Below are 17,512 nucleotides of genomic sequence, written 5' to 3'. Positions count from 1 at the left end.
CGGATAAAAAAAGTTTGGTATTTAAGTAGAATAAAATTGAGGAGGATAACTTATCATCCATTAAGTTTGAACCGTGCTAATTAAGGTAGCGCCATTTGGGAAATTTCTTGATTATCATAATAAATAAAAAGAATCTTCTTATATGTACGAGGCATATGAAAAGACTAATGTTGTTACAAATATTGGGTTTTTAAAAGTTAATTACATTATGAAAGAGCATTAAATAAGTTTTCTTAAAAGGGGGATCCTAATGACGTTTTTATTTCTTTTATTTTTGCCTATAGCTACTTGAGAGTTGAGTCAGTATTCCATTATTTCCTGTCTGCACGCAGGGAGTTCAACTCTACATCTAAAGGGATTAATAATATAAATTATCAAACCTGACCTAATAAGAAAAAAAGAGCCAAGTGCCTTTCATTTACAATATAGTTTGTTCCAAATATTTTTGGATGTTATAGCGAAATGCTGTTATATAGAACATATATTATAACATAACATGAAAATTGGTTTCGAAAAAGTTTGGCTTTTATTGTAAAGTGTAAGCGGATCCAAGAATTAAACTCTATGGGTTCAACTTTTAAAATTTTTAACATTGAACCCATTATATTTTTAAAGTTATGGGTTCAAATCTATTAATTTTTGCAATTTTAATGAATTTTTATATATAAATTTCTATTCCGTGTCAAAAGTTATGAGTTCAATTGAACCCGTAACTATCACAATGCATCCGCCTCTAATTATATAGGGATGATGTTACGGAGATCTGACCGCATAAAATTAAACAATAAAGAATCCAACGCACATACCATAATTAGAGCGACACCTACCCCATGTGCAGAAAGTATTATCCATCAATTTTTATTTTAAAGACATGATTATCTGGTTTCTAGAAAAGAAAAAGTCTGTGATGAGATAACAAGTACCGTACTCCTAATTTCAATCGTTTCTTTAATTTAATAAATATTAAGGTAACAGGCCTTATAATGCAATAGTGTTCGCTTGCGTCACAAAGTTTGTTACGTCTATGATTCCACTAGCTAAATTAACAAATTCAGATTAATATCAGGAGAATAGCAATTGATTTTGGATTTTTTAAGCCAATATTTTCCGCGAAAATATTTTTCAAGTTTCACGAACATTAGCTCAAAATTAAATGTTTCCCTAAAAGATTTGCCAAAAGATAAAGTCCAAGCACTAGAAAAATTCGTAAGATTGTTTCCCAAAAAGCTAAATATATTATGAAATTTTACTGTATTGTTGTTATTTTCGAAAAACTATGGTTTTAAATGTACTTGTCTGCTCCCTTTGTTTCATTTTGTGTCAATATGTTTGGTTGAATATTTTTAAGAAAGAAAGAAATATTTTTTTGAAACTTGTAATCTTTGCATATATCATAGAATCTTATATTGCCATAAAATTATTCACTTGACGAGATCCCACATTGCCAGTGGATAGATTGCACTCTTTAAGAAAGAAATAAATATTTTTTTGAACAATCTTCACATCTTGAACTGCCTTTTGGAATTGAGTTAGATTCAAACTCTATTCCTATTATGATACCACGCCAGATTCCAACGTTAGGCTGTTCACTCTTCAGTTGGCAGGTCTGGGTGTGCGTGGATGGGGGAGGGTGATAGTTCCCCACATCAGGATGTATTTTCTTGCGTAAAATAAAAAAATTAAAGCCAAATTATTTTTAACTATAGAAAAATATTTTTATTCATTTATATATAATATATATACCAAAAAGAAAAGAATATTATAAATCAATCTTCTTTGAAATAAGTAAAAAAAAAGAATATCACTTAAAATGAAAAAATATCTCTCAGTTAAAAACAAACTGGAAAAAAGATTTTCACATAAAATAAGACCGACAAAATAATAATCAGACCAAACTTATATCTACACCTAACAAATGCAAGTGGAATTTACAAAAACAAGCATAATTTAGGTATTAGACTGGCCCCTACACCATATGCGTGATTCTAACAGTGGATACTTTATTTCTGGACCAATTGAAAAAAGAAAAAGAAAAGTTCTTCGGCATAAACGGAACAAACACCCTCTCAAATGCGCAAAAAGTCAGCGATGGACCTATGGTTGCCAACTATGTATACCTAAAGCCGTACTACTACCTTAGGCGCTAAGATTTTATTTCTTTACAAAATTCAAATAATTATTAAAAAAACTCTATTATTCCATTTTTATGACATTATAGTATTTGGAAGTCAAATACTTTTGTATCAAAATACCTTTTTCTATTGAATTTCTAAGTATATACATTTTAATAAATCGAGACAAGTCCAAATGTTTGATCCTCGTACTTTGAATTGGTTTATTCTTTTTGATATGGTGAGTATAATTTATATTACTTAGTTTATATTTAAACTATAATTACAATAATCACGCTATTATGGAATCATTGCTCAAATTCAACTATCTTGAAAAATAATAATACCTATAATATGGGTAACATATTACGTTGTTTTATGAAAAATGCTTTCTAACACCATTCCGAAAGTTTAGTTGTTTTAACAGAAAAATTTATTTTATATATATGTCATTTTAGAAAAATAAAAAGTCATTTACTTTTTTCGTATTCGTACTTATTGTTTCAATTAGTGTTGTGTTAATTAAAGAGATAAATGATAGTTGAGATGACTAATGCATAATTAACGTTGTTAATGATTTTCTTAAAGCGTATGGAAAATTTGTAAGGATAATATCAATTGAGTTTAACTTAGATATAACTTTTTTAGAGTATCATCGTATATGATCACGCGAAGAAATTTACATGTACATTTCATAAAAAATAGATTATAATATTGTAAATATGGTACGTAGAGAATAGGTAACTGCTGCGACGGGACAACTTATTTTTTCTTATTCTATTTGACATGATATTGGGATTATAATCTTATAAATAAGGTAAGTTATATGCTATAATAGGTCAAAATTGACATGACAATATTAAAATTATTTATAGATATTAGTTAATCTCATATGAATTAGAGGGAATGATAAATAAGATAAACCTAGATAGAAAAAAGAGAGGCCTAATCTGAAGCGCACTAATAAAAAGCAGCATCCCGTTCCGTTATCGACTCACGGCAACGTTAATTGTTGGCCCTGAAAAGTCACAACATCTGCCAACAAAGCCGGCGCCAAAAGGCAAACTGTGGCGGAACACACAGCTTCCCCACCACCGACGCGGCCGTTGCACGCTACTTCTTATGCGTTATGCGCCCCTCCTTTTCCATTTTAATGACAATACCAAGGCCCTCGTTACCTGCAACCATACCCCACTTAACACCCCACATTTACTTCTCCACTCTTATTATTCTCTCTAGTAGAGAGAGAAATTAAAAAATTCTAGTGAGAGAAAGAGTCCCCCACTCCTCGTAAAAGGAAAGTAACGTAATCGACGCTTTCACGAGATTCGTACTTTCCCACAACACAGTGAGAGAAATATATATAGACAGAGAGTAACTAGAAAGCAAAGTTAGCTTTAGCTTACGCCGTTTCTAGAATATATATATACACGTACACTGTATAGAAGATCCTAGAGAGAGAGAGAATTGATCATCTACATTCCGTGTGTATGAGGCATTCATTCTCTGTAAGGTATACACATGAAAGAGCTGATATTCATTTGTTAATCATGTCAAAAACGTTCCAATGGTTAAGTTTTATTCGTTTGCGTTATTGATCTTCTTCTTTTCATTGCTTCTATGCTGGGCAATGATTTTGATATGACGCTGTTTGAAGATCTGAAATTTATGCGTTAACGTTACCTTTTTCGGTACTGATTCTATTTTTGATTTGTGCAGATTCACGATATAATTCAGAATTGAAGAACTGGATTGTTTTGGCAAAATCACGGTATAATCGGATTTGATAAGCATAATGCCAGGTATTTTCGTGTCAAATTTGCAATAATTTGGATCAATTTGGATTCAGCTGCACATATTTCTAATTTTACTCCTTTGATTTTTATGATTTTTAGAAATTGTTGGAGTACATGATCACGAACGAACGAAGAGATATTATTTTGAGCCATCTGAGGACGAGAAAAGAAGAACTCGGATCAGATCTTTGAAGAAAAGGGCAATGAATGCTTCCACAAAGCTAACGCATTCCCTCAAAAGACGTACTAGTAAACGAGTCGCTCATTGCCGATTTGCTTCTATTTCCACTGAAGATTTTCGAGACGAGAAGGAAGAGGAGGCTGTGAATTCATTTCGCCACGCCTTGTTGGAAAAGGATCTCCTTCCCACTCGTCATGATGATTATCATACTATGTTGAGGTAACTTGCACTTCAGCTGATAACCTAACCCTACACTCTCAAACAAAAGAATGAGTAAACATCAATATGAAAATTTTCTTTTGGAGGGGCCATCAATAAGCATACTCTCTAAACGTATCGCAATGCCTTTCTTAAAGCTCTGCCAATGAATCCAATTGGGGCAATAGTCGCTAGTGTTACCTGTTACTCAAATTATTGGTGATATGAATCTACTGTACATATGTTTGAGGGGGTCGTACATAATATCGCCAACAAAGATTTGAGATGCGGTTGCACGGGGGAGCTTGGGAGGATGCAATGGCACATTTATTCCTTCTTTAACAAAATTCATGTTCTTTGAGCTTCCAATGCTCTGGGTGAATTGGATGATCTTGGGGATTAATTTGGATGGGGTTGGTCCCTTTCCCTTTTTCTGCAACTTGGTCTGAGCTTAATCTTCGGTGAATATAGAGTTTTAAGGAAAATAAAGACCTTATTAAGTTTTGCTTGATCCTAACATGAAGGGTCATCCATTTCTCTTGAGAAAGTAAGACAATGAAAAGGTTAAATAACAAGTGCTTAGTGCTTTTTCTCTTGTTCTTTTGACTTAAAAAAATTTGAAGGAGAAGAACTATCATACCTGCTTCCATTGAGGTAATGAAACCAAGAGGGAAGAACACTTTTTGGAGTTTGCTAGCACTTTTGTCCTGGATTGAGACATTGTATAGGGGCTAGCAACTCACTTTTGATATTTTTGTATTTCTGCTTCCTGTAAGTAGCTCCTTGTAATCTTGCATCTTCTTGATGCCTTCTCTTTTAACGCAACAAATTACTTCATAAAAAAAAAGAAAAAAAATGAAACCAAGAGGGGAGAGTACCAAAGTCTTCTATTTTATGGAATAATGACCTCTCTTCCGAGAATATAGTACAGACGGTGGAAGGGTTTTGAATTTGGGCATAGAAACCTTTTAATGTGTATTACCTCCATTTATAGGGTCGTTTCCCAAAATAAGCATATTATTTCGGGGCATCACACCTAGGGTCTGCGGCGCATGTTTTTATCAATATAAGGAACAGATATGCTTGGCCCGAGTTGTTTTTCTTGTCTAGATCAGTATATCTCCTTTTCTATCCATACAAGAAGAACACATCTGTTGATTACCAAAATCTTGTAGGGTATATATTAATATAAATCATCTACCTGCAACAGTTTCTCATAATCTTCCTGACTATAATCCATGTAGCTTGCAAATAATTTGCAGAGCTAGCCTTTTTGAAGAATAGAGGTCGACTTCTTCGAGATTTTTAGAATATAAATACTTTGTTTAGAGGTCTCCTTTTGAAATACAAGCATAAGGCAATAATATGGAAAACTATACCTAATTTATTTTCAAAGTTATTGCATCTATCTCAACAAAGAGTAAAGAGTTTGGTAAGCTTGATAACTAAGCTTAGTTTTCCATGTTTACAGCTTTTAATCTTGGTGAAATCCTACTATTACCAATAAGAGGTTTCTTTTTTGTGAGTGTTGCTTTTGAGACCATAGTTTTTGGTACAGACCAATTTTTGTGTTGCATTATGATACTTGAATCCTGAAGCTTATACAGTAGCCAAATAGGAAAGTGCTCAATTTCTTCTCATGGCAGCATATTTTCTTTGATGGCAGACAAGATAAAGAACATAGTGCTCCTAATTTTCTTCCTCTAGAAGTACCTCTTCGTAATTCTTTCTGCTCTTGTTCGTCAAATCTTATTTCTTTGACAATTATTCTTTGCACGTAGATGTTGCTTAATTTCTTCTCTACTCTTTCTCCATAACAGTTTGGTCTGCGTACACACTACCCTCCCTAGACCCCACCTGTGGGATCTCACTTTTTTGTTGTTGTTGTTGTTGTAGTTTGGAAATTTATATGTTTTTTAAATAAGAGGATCGTTGTTGTTTTTTCATACATGGTAAGGCCATGTGATTCAAGTTCCCTAGTCGCATTGCTTCTTTTTTCATATTGAAAGCATATTTGGGTCGATTGCAGGTTCTTAAAAGCAAGGAAATTTGACCTTGATAAGGCCATGCTAATGTGGTCTGAAATGCTCAACTGGAGGAAAGAACAAGGAGTAGACACTATTATACAGGTAGAGTTCTATTGCATGCAATTTTACGTGCATATTGCTGTATTTTGCTTTAGCTAGAAAACATTAAGTTTTTGGTTGCTCATAAGCTGTACAGAGTTCTAGATCTGATGAGAATTGAGGCAAATGATGATGGTTTGAACTATTATTACCAAAACTCCCTGCTAAAGCATTCTCTGGACATTGTTTTTAGTGTAGTATTTTAAAATGATTAAAGTAACTGTTTGGCGTCTTTATAACATTAGCAATTTCTCTAAGGAGCGAATATGCTAAAGTGCTCCAATTTGTAATGCTGTTTTGTATGTATCGGTTGAAAACTGTTAAATCTCTATGCAGCATAGAATTTTTATTTGATGACCCTTTTCATTTCTTGTTTTTAATGTGTTAGTCCTTCCCCAATTTTTCCCATAGAGTCTGAGGATATTGTCTGGAGCTGTGGCATTGTTATGATTTGATTTCAACAATTGATGTTAAGCTGGAATTTTTGTTTTTGATAAAGTAATCCAAGTTTATAAGGAAAAGGAAAAAATTGCCACGTATACAAGTATACCAAAAACTAGAAATCTAATAGAAAAATATGATTTTCTACGAACAATACCCAACCTTATATGCTTATTGGGAGCTCATGGGTGCAACAAAAAGAAATAAGGGATAAGATGTTATTCCTCAACCGTAAAAAATCCTTCTCTATTCCCTATAAAAATCTCTTATTCTTGTCTCTCGTAATCTACGAAATTGTAAGTGGAGCAACATTCCATGCCCTCCGGTGTCTTCTTTTTGGTCTTCTAAAGGTCCAACCGAACATAACTTCTTTGGTTGAGACTGACATCACCTATTGAAGACCAAACCATCCTAGTATTTCCCACAACAACCGAAACGCTCTGACAGTTTAAGAAGAAGGTGATCCATGTCGTCTCCTGAACATTTACCAGTGTTTAAAAAAGCGCCCGCTTCCTTGCTTCAAGCGAGAAGCAAAGTGAAGCGAGAAGCTGCACGCTTCACCCTGCTGAGTGACTCAGCTGTAGAAAAGCGACCGCTTCCCACTAAAAGCGAGAAGCGGGAAAGCGATGTGATCCGAAGAAGCGACCGCTTTTGTGTTTTAAAACAAACCCAGCCCTATTTTATTAAAAACGAGGTCTGGTCTTTCATTAAACAAACAAATGCAATGCGACTAGGGTTTTAAAGACACTGGTCGACTTCTTCTTCTTCATCGACTGAAAGCATCAACTTCTTCAACTTCAAGTTCAAACAATAGGTATGTTGTGATTTTTCTCCTCCTCCTTCTCCTTCTTTCACTGTTTAAACGTCCAAAAGCAGTGAAATGCTGGTGATTTTTTTTTTTACCTTCGGTTCTTTCTCAGAATTGATGCCAATTTTTAACAGTGAAAGAAAAAATTGCCCAGTTTACTGCCCAATTTTTTTTTTCCTCTGGCCAGTTTTTTTTAACCTCTAATTTTTATATCCTTTTTAAAATTCCGCTTCACTTCAAAAAAGCGAGCGTTTCGCTTCTTGCTTCTCGCTTTAAGCGAAATGAGGGTTGTCGCTTTTTCTCACTTCACGTTCTTCACAACATTGACATTTACCCATAAATCACTAACACACACATGGAATCTTCCTCTTTCTCAAATTCTCAGCCGTCAAGATCACCCTCTCCCCTCGGGCAGCTAGCCAGGCGACAAAACACACCTTTCTAGGAACTCTCGGGTTCCATACAAAACAACAAAAAAAAAAAAAACCTAGTGGAATCCTACAAGTGGGTCTAGGGAGAGTAGTGTGTACGCAGACCTCACCCTTACCTTGTGCAAGTAGAAACGCTGTTTCCGGTAGACCCTGGCTCAACATAGTCGCAGCAACAAAGCAAATAAAGTAATGAAAAAGACATGGAAAAAGCAGTAACAATAACAAGATAGTAACAGAAGCACATCAACAGGTTCCATACACAGAGATATGAAAATAATTCACTCTTCCCTGCCCAAGAACTTTTCATAATAAGACATAGAATAACACCATTACACCCCCCCCCCCCCCGCCCTTATGAAGCAATCTAATCAACCTTTGGAATTCTATGATCTCCCAGTCTTGCAAGTTCCTTCTAAGCCTCAATTCCCAATTAACTTCTCCATCTTGTAGCCTCTGTATCCCTTGGACTCGCATACCCCTAAAATTTTGAACATATTAGGAAATGTGATACTGAACTTGTTTCTGCACGACCTGTGCCTCCAAAAACTTCTCCTGCTTTCATCACCCACCCTGAATGATATCATTCCTATTAAACTCTTCTTACCCGTTCAAGATATTCCTCCATAGCCCGCATCCATTAGGGAGTGACTTTTTTGGTTCTCCATCCCCCTCCAACAACCCATTGAACCGAATCTTTTTTCTTGACCTTTAACTCTAAGGCCTCAAAGCCAAGTGCTATTCATTTATGTTTCCATTGATATGAAATACTATCATCATTCATGCTAATATTTGTAAAGTTTGTTGAAAGACATTGGGGTTGTTCCTCTTCTACCCTTCTATATTTTAATATCTCCTGGATGAATTGCAACAATCTTTTGTTTAGAATCCTAAAGACTGAAGTCTCAAGCAGTATCAGATATGAACATCTATGCACTCTCTCTCTCTCTCTCTCTTTTTCTCTCTGCTTCTTCGTCAAGTGCTCCCTGCTGTCCTAAATCTTGAATACATACATAACAAAACAGCTTTTGAGAATTTTTATTTTGGCACATTTTCTTGTCTTTTAGGTGTATAAATTCTGATGTAAACTCTGGAAATGTTTAGGATTTTCAGTATGAGGAATATGAGGAAGTTCAGCGTCATTACCCTCACGGTTACCATGGTGTAGACAAAGGGGGACGGCCTGTCTATATTGAAAGACTTGGCAAGATTGAACCTACTAAACTTATGAATGTTACCACTATAGAAAGGTTCTTGAAATATCACATCCAAGGGTTTGAAAGGACTTTTGCTGAAAAATTTCCAGCATGTTCGATTGCAGCTAGGAGGCATATAGATTCATCTACTACAATTTTGGATGTACAAGGACTGGTCGGTATTGATTTACTTGATATTCAACCTAAGCTTCATTAGTTTCCATATTTGATATACAACATCCTTTTTTGTGATTAATGTAGAATTGGAGGAGTTTTGGGAAGCTTGCCCATGATTTGGTCATGCGCATGCAGAAAATAGATGGCGACAACTACCCAGAGGTGCCTCAGTTTCAGTTCTGAATAGTAATTCATAATTCCTTTTAATCGTTTGATCCTTTGTTAATAATTTTTTATTCTGCAGACATTGCACCAGATGTTCATTGTCAATGCTGGAAATGGATTCAGATTTCTTTGGAATACTGCAAAAGGATTTCTTGATCCAAGGACAACAACGAAGATACATGTAAAAGAATTTCCACTATCCTGCATGGTTGTCTTTAAGGGTAATGTGAAACTTATAATGATCGCCTCTGTTTAATTAACAGGTATTGGGAAACAAATTCCAGAGCAACTTAGCAGAAGTCGTAGACCCCAGGTATACCAATGGCTGCTAAAATGTCATTTTCTATATTGCAAAAGTATGATTATTGAATAACAGTGTGCATTCCTTCATTATGTACATTGGTTTTAACAGCCAATTGCCAGATTTTCTTGGAGGAACCTGCTCATGCCCAAATCCAGGTGGGTGTCTTAGGTCTAACAAAGGACCCTGGAATGATCCAGAACTGATGAAGGTGTGGTCATTGTCTGTAGAAATCATATTCATCACATGTTTTTGTGTAATAATCCGCCGTCAGACATTTCTCACTTTTTCATACCAAATACCCTTGCAGCTGGTCCTTGCATTACACGGTGAAGCACTTTATCCCAGGAGAATTACTAGCTTCTCTGATAGTGATATCGAAATCAAACCTGTTTCGCCTCAGGTATTATAGTGGCTTAGCTACACTGTTCTATGCCTTTCCAGTTATCTTAGAGATGCATCGTGTTTGAGACCAGTATTCTCTGCTCAGTTATTACGCGACGAGATTGGGTCTGCAGAAACTGAAATGGAAGTGGGGGTCTCTGCTTACAGTATCATCCAATCAAAACCACTTTCTGACAAAGTGAGTAACAAGATTCTGTTTGCCCCTCTTACCAGCTCTTGATCCATATTTATGCCAAGTTGAGAACATCTATGTTTGAGTTTTCTCTATATCCTAAGCCGTTTCCATCATTTGTGATATACGTTGGACATTTGACCAGCAAGTTAGCTTGGGTGTGATATTAGCTTTCCTCTATTATAGAAGGGAAGGCAGTGAGAAAACCGAGGAATCACTTTTTAGGAACAGTTTCCCAGTAAAGAAAGATATAACAGATGCATCATACCTGTGAATTTGCAGATATGATTTAGCATGTGCCATAGCAGGAGTATACCCCCTTTGAATTTACTTCCTCTAGCCCCAATAAAAATAAACGAGTCCTTTTTTGGTTCATCCTAAATTTTACCTTTTATATGTGAAGTGTGTGACCATCTCATCTAAAAGTTTAAACTGTTAGAGAGAGCACTTTAAATTACTTAAATATCTTATGTTTCAACACGCCCCCTCATGTGTGGGCCTGATTCTTTTTCCTAGCCAAACACTTGGAATTCTTTTTCTTTTTGGGTGGTGAGACTCGAACTCAGGACCTCCCTTGATACCATGTTTAAGTGTGTGACAATCTCATCTAAAAGTTTAAGCTTAGAGAGACAACACACTTTTAATTACTTAAATATCTTCCTATGTTTCAACACCCTAAAACTGAAATTTCTCCCTCCAAGAATTCAATTCAATATGAAATAATAGTATAACTTGATTTGTGCGTCTTACCAAATAACCATACATTTTCATCTTTTTGATAACCAAAAAATCCGATGTTTCCAATTTTGAAATTTGCTGGGCCCACTCTACCCTTCTCACTTAAATACCACACTTGGTTTCCCGGCAAGAATCAAACTGGTGATATGCGCCTATTGCAAATCCCATGTATTCTACTTTTGTCATTGAACCAAAGCCCTGAGGGCTATACCTTTTCATATTATAAACTATTATTTTTACATTTTTCTACCAAATTAAATATAATAATCTATTCAAACATTTTACTATAGCTTTTACTTATCAAAAAAGAAAACAACATTGTATTTTTTTTGAGATGGAAAGTGAAAGTAGTCACCGTTTAATGGGATAGAGAGAGTAATGGTGTTTCGTCTTTATTACTATGCTATATGCAGACATTATTTGATGCAATTATAGCCCTATATGCTGAGGATGCTTATAACCATATTTGCAGAATCTGGTTCTCTATTGGTTGGTTATCAATTGCGATCTACAACATAATACAGAAACATGTTTAAGTTTTTTCCATCTCAAACTAGTGACTTTCATACGCCCAGTGTTCTGTGTTTCTCCATTATAGTTATATATTCATGTCTCCTGCTTGATTTCTTTAGGAACCGACCAGGAGATCTGTTTCATTCGGCAATTTCATTCAAGAAGATCATGGGCCGATGCCTACAGCTGAGGATTTAAGTTCTCCAAGTAAGAGCTTTGATTTCTATGGTCAATCAGTGAGTTTCATTTTGCATTAGCCAGCTGGTCTTTCCTTTACCAGAGCTGTTAATGTGTGGTATCCGTCGTGTCTCAAATTTACTTAGGACATGTTGCCTTGTTTCTTTAATATAAGCATGGTTCTAGGCCATGTGACAGCTCAGTGTTGGTTATCGTAGTTGGCTGAGCTCCCGTAGCACAATATGATTGGTTGTTGAAACAAGTAATCCTAACACTTCTGTTAGGTTAGATTAAGTTTTGTATATGTTGCTAGTAGAGAGAGTTATCCGAAGGCTTTTTATCATTTTAAGAGGAAGAAATGCACTTGGATCTTATTAGAGGTTGCTTTATTGAAATCTTATTCAATGCTAGGAAATTATTGACACCTTTTCTTTTTTGCCACTTCACCATGCAATTCATTTTAGAAGAAAATAATGCTGCTTCTGCAGTTGGATGTGATGATGGAGTTGTTTTATCTGATGCGTTGTAGAATAGACATAATTTCCAGTGTGCGACTTTGGCACAAAACCTGAATGTTATCATCTCCTCTAGGGTTATTAAAAATTTGAGTCAGTGGTTTAGGAGTTGTTGCACTTATAGTACGTTAAATGTTTATGCAGTTCTAAATAGCTTTCTAAAAGATGCTTCCAGTTTTTTTTTTTTTTTGGGGGCAAAATCTTCCTGTCTCGTGCATCATTTCGTCTTTCCTTTCAAGAGGAAAGGGAGCTTATTTATACTGATTTGTTTGTTCACTTTTTTTAATGTGAGAATTTGTACAGGATTTTGCTTTATTTTGAAAAGAAGCTTCACTGTGGTCTCATACATCTAATTGTTTTTTTCTCTCTGCAACAGATAGGGCTACTGTAGCACTACAGCGAAGGTCGCCTGAGAAATCTATCGTTGGCTTGATGATTGATATGATGGTCAAATCACTTGCATGGATATATTTCTTGTTTCGTGGGGTGGGTAGGTTATTTGTGAAGAACAATGACGCAAACAGATTTGGAAGTGGGCAGAGATTAGTGAGTGCAAGTTCTGCCGAGCAAATTGTTTCTTCCCCAAAAAAGGAAGATCTCCTCCATCCATGCTGTCAGAGGTTGCAACATTTAGAGGAGGTGGTGGCTGATTTGTTGAAGAAACCTACAAAAATTCCTCCTGAAAAAGACCTTATGCTGCTCGATTCAATGGACCGAATAAAGTTCATAGAGTATGACTTGCAAAGGACGAAGAAGGTACTGGCCCATGAACTGTTTTGAGATATTATTCATTTGTCCAGTTGCTGAGTTATTTATTTATCATTGACAAGTGGAACTAAACCTTCATGGTCTTAGGCACTTCTTGCAACAGCATCACAACAAGTAGAGCTTGCTGAATCATTGGAATCTTTGAAGGAGAACAAGTTTAAAGTAAGTTTTCTCCCATGAACATTACTGTAAACTCTGCTCACATGTTATAAAATTCAGATTACTAAGAACCATTTCAAACAGGCGACAAACTCATGTTGGCTAAGAGGCAAGCCTTCTCAATACAGAACTTGATTTGGGTGGAAACGGCAGTGATGCAGTTAAGCTTTAGACTTGTCAACAATTTGGATTGGACCCCTCATATATACTTGAGAGATGGAGCTTTGCAGGTAAAAAGACCATTCCGGAATTAAATTTGGCAGCATCAGTGGGAAACTTCCATCTGTTTCCACAATCAATATCCTAATTTACTTCCATCTCCCTCCTCTTAAGTGTCATCTCTTTGCTGTTTCTTTCAGGCTATTGAGTTGGGGGTCAAGTTAGCTTGCTAGAGTGTTGCACTCTGCCTCATTTTTCTTTAGAGGCGGGAGTGTGATGTTATAGTAGGATTACACATTCATATTTGTACATAATTGATGCGTGAGCAACTAGTTCTGAACATCACTCATATATTTGCTGTACAGGACAAGGACAGATTTAATGCATAGCTAACAGATTCGTTATCTCAGATTCTGAGACTTTACTTGAGCCAATTGTTGAACGATACTTTTAAAGTAATAATTGGATATTTGTGCGTGCTCTTCGTGAATGAGTCAGATTCCACTTTAGTTACTTCGACATGCTCTCCAAGTGAGAAGTGGTACAAAGTGGCAGATTCGCTAATTTCAGTTTTGAAGTGACAAAAGTATATAGAAAGAACGTACGTGGATTTGGAGGGAGTCCGAACAACCCGTTCTCAAAGATTATAACCTCAGTACTACAAGTTAATATTATATTCACTGTGAAGCTCTGTGTATGTTGTTATTGTGAAGCTCTGATAAATGCCAGAAGTATATTATAAACTCCCGTAAGGTAATTCGGGTCATGACCCGTAAGTTCAATCGAATTGATTGTAGAATCAAGCTAATACAGATGTGAATAGATTAATGAAATTAAGCAAATAAAAGACCAGCAGGATCTAGTTGATTATCATTGTGAGCCACAATGCTTGCAAAATCAAGAAGAATTGTCCAATAATAACGCAATAGCTTTAAGTAAAGAATAAATTCGGTAGATTGTTTCATAAGTATGGAGGTATTTATAGCCTATGCATAAAGTTCACATGATCATCTCCCCTCCCGCACGTCACTCCAAATAGTTAGGAACCGTCGAGATACCGGCAAATCTGGCATAGTGGGCATGAGCTAATCCCTTGCATCATGGAGGCAGTTGAAGACCAAGTCAAGTTCCGGATCATGCCTTCATCGGTTAGCCCCCGGAACAATCTTTGGGATGCTTCACCGAGACACAATGCTTATTTCTCCCGGGAGGGATCACCGAACTGTAAGTACTTCATGTGAAGATCGAATTTTGTCGCTATCCTGTTCCTGAGAATAAAACTGATCCCCAATGATGTCATGCCATCATGCGATCTATCCACATACCAGAGTCGAAATTTTACCAATACAGTTGTCACGAGCAGATTTTTCTTTTCTTTCTACATATTGATTTGAATTACTAAATGTTACTCCTTCTATTGCACTTTATAAGACGCTATTTCTATTTTAAATAACTTTTTCTTTGACCACAACATTTTAATATATATATATTAAAAGTTTACTTTATAAAATTTCTAATCAAGTTTCTAACTATATATATATATATATTATTTTAAAAAGGATTAAGAAATTGATGTGAGACTGAAATGAGAATGTTTAAGACTTTCCAACTCCGAATTCTTTCCGTCTTTTTGAAGCGGACAGAGTGATTGTTAAAAAGAAGAAAAGTAGCAGCTTAACACTCGCATGGATACTCGCGCGCAGGTGCATATGTGTATATTGAGAGAACATTTCAATTCAGTGTTAGGAAATCTAAATTCTTTAGCATGTTTGGTCAAGCTTCTCCAATCCCAGAAGTATTTTTTTTTCTTTTAAAAAAAAAGTTTTCTTTTTAAAGTTGAAGTGTTTTGGAAGAAAAAAAGTGCTTTTGAGGAGAAACAGAAAAAAGTAGCTTCTCTCCAAAAGCATTTTTTTGAAAAGCACTTTTTAAAAGCTTGGTCAATAACTAATTATTGCTCAGAAATGTTTTTCAAATTGATTAGCCAAACACAAACTGTTTTTCACCAAAAATACTTTTGAGAAAAACACTTTTGAGAAAAAGTACTTATCAAAATAAGCTGATTTTTACAGCTTGGCCGAACAGCTTAGTTGGAATCATTGCACTTCTTGTACAACATTATTGCCATAACATGACCTTTGGGAACAAGCTCATAATCTTTGGGAACTGTGAGAATGCACGGGAGAAAATATATTATTGATTAATTATGACAATGATACAATGAGCCCTATTTGTATATAATACATGTCATACTCCTAATACATATGGTATTAGGGTTATTTACTACTATTTAACTATCAAACTAACACTCCCCCTCAAGCTGGTGCATATAAATCATATGTACCGAGTTTGTTACATATATAACTAATACGAAGACCAGTGAGGGATTTGGTGAAAATATCAGCAAGCTGATCATTCGACTTCACAAATTTTGTAGCAATATCTCCAGAGAGTATCTTTTCTCTAACAAAGTGACAGTCAATCTCGATGTGTTTAGTTCTCTCATGGAACACTGGATTTGACGCAATATGAAGAGCAGTTTGATTATCACACACAAGTCCCATCTGACTAATCTCACCAAATTTCAACTCCTTGAGCAACTGTTTGATCCAAATTGGCTCACATGTCGCCATAGCCGTTGCTCGATATTCTGTTTCTGCACTAGACCGAGCAACCACATTTTGTTTCTTGCTCTTCCAATATACCAAATTTCCTCCTACTAAGACACAATATCCAAACGTAGACCGTCTATCAGAAGGTGATCCTGCCCAATCAGCATCTGAGTATCCAACGATCTGCTCATGACCTTGATCCTCAAACAATAAGCCTTTGCCTGGAGCTGATTTTATATATCGAAGAATGCGGACAACTGCATCCCAATGACTATCACAGGGAGAATCCATAAACTGACTCATAACACTCACAGGAAAGGAAATATCAGGTCTAGTCACTGTAAGGTAATTTACCAACCAACCGTCTATATCTTGCAGGACCGCTAAGAGGCTCCCCCTGTCCTGACAGAAGTTTAGAATTCAGATCCATCGGAGTGTCAACAGGTCTACAACTTGTCATTCCTGTCTCCTCAAGAATATCTAAGGCATACTTCCGTTGTGAGATCACAATACCTGAGCTAGACTGAGCGACCTCAATACCCAGAAAATACTTTAATCTGCCCAGATCCTTAGTTTGAAAGTGCTGAAAAAGATGTTGCTTCAACTTACTAATACCATCCTGATCATTGCCGGTAATAACAATATCGTCAAACGACCAGATAAATACAGAGAGTTGAATCAGAATGTTGATAAAATACAGAGTGATCAGCTTCACTACGGGTCATGCCAAACTCCTGAATAACTGTGCTGAACTTACCAATCCAGGCTCGAAGAGACTGCTTTACACCATAGAGGGATCGACACAACCGATATACAAGGCCACTAGACTCCCCCTGAGCAACAAACCCATGTGATTGCTCCATATAAACCTCATCCTCAAGGTCACCATGAAGAAAAACATTCTTAATGTCCAACTGATAGAGAGACCAATGGCGAACAACAACCATGGATAGAAAAAGGCGGACTGATGCAATTTTAGCCACAAGAGAGAAAGTATCACTGTAATCGAGTCCAAATATCTGAGTATATCCTTTGGTAACAAGACGAGCCTTAAGTCGATCAACCTGACCATCTGGACCAATTTTGACTGCATACAACCAACAGTCGATTTACCTGAAGGAAGAGGAACAAGCTCCCAAGTACCACTTGTATGTAAAGCAGATATCTCGTCAATCATAGCATGCCGCTGTCCGGGATGAGACAGTGCGTCACCTCTAGACTTAGGGATGGAAACAGAGGACAAAGATAATACAAATGCACAATGGGATGATGAGAGACGATGGTAACTTAAACCGACATAATGAGGATTAGGATTAAGTGTGGACCGTATACCTTTTCGTAGTGCAATCAGTTGATTAAGAGGAGACAA

At 36.1% G+C, this 17,512-nt stretch overlaps 1 protein-coding gene across 2 annotated transcripts; it reads left to right on the top strand.

Annotated features, from left to right (window-relative positions):
* The first annotated feature begins 3,526 nt into the window (after positions 1-3,526).
* LOC104238777 (phosphatidylinositol/phosphatidylcholine transfer protein SFH9) lies at positions 3,527-13,943 on the top strand. Of its 2 annotated transcripts, none has more exons than XM_070155991.1 (16): positions 3,527-3,624; positions 3,831-3,913; positions 4,007-4,307; positions 6,316-6,415; positions 9,203-9,460; positions 9,547-9,624; positions 9,707-9,808; positions 9,891-9,940; positions 10,040-10,139; positions 10,239-10,331; positions 10,419-10,511; positions 11,876-11,963; positions 12,825-13,204; positions 13,304-13,378; positions 13,460-13,605; positions 13,735-13,943. In XM_070155991.1, exons 2-15 carry the CDS (start codon positions 3,907-3,909, stop codon positions 13,508-13,510), a joined length of 1,776 nt encoding a protein of 591 aa, XP_070012092.1. In that variant the 5' UTR covers positions 3,527-3,624; positions 3,831-3,906; the 3' UTR covers positions 13,511-13,605; positions 13,735-13,943. The 2 variants fall into 2 exon arrangements, with proteins under 2 accessions (XP_070012092.1, XP_009791554.1); XM_009793252.2 differs by having other exon boundaries at positions 9,194-9,460.
* The last annotated feature ends 3,569 nt before the right edge of the window (positions 13,944-17,512 follow it).

Source organism: Nicotiana sylvestris, chromosome 9 (genome assembly GCF_000393655.2).
Source record: "Nicotiana sylvestris chromosome 9, ASM39365v2, whole genome shotgun sequence".
Lineage (NCBI taxonomy): Eukaryota > Viridiplantae > Streptophyta > Magnoliopsida > Solanales > Solanaceae > Nicotiana > Nicotiana sylvestris.
Note: the sequence above shows the minus strand (reverse complement) of the source record. Positions and strands in the feature narration are given on the sequence as shown.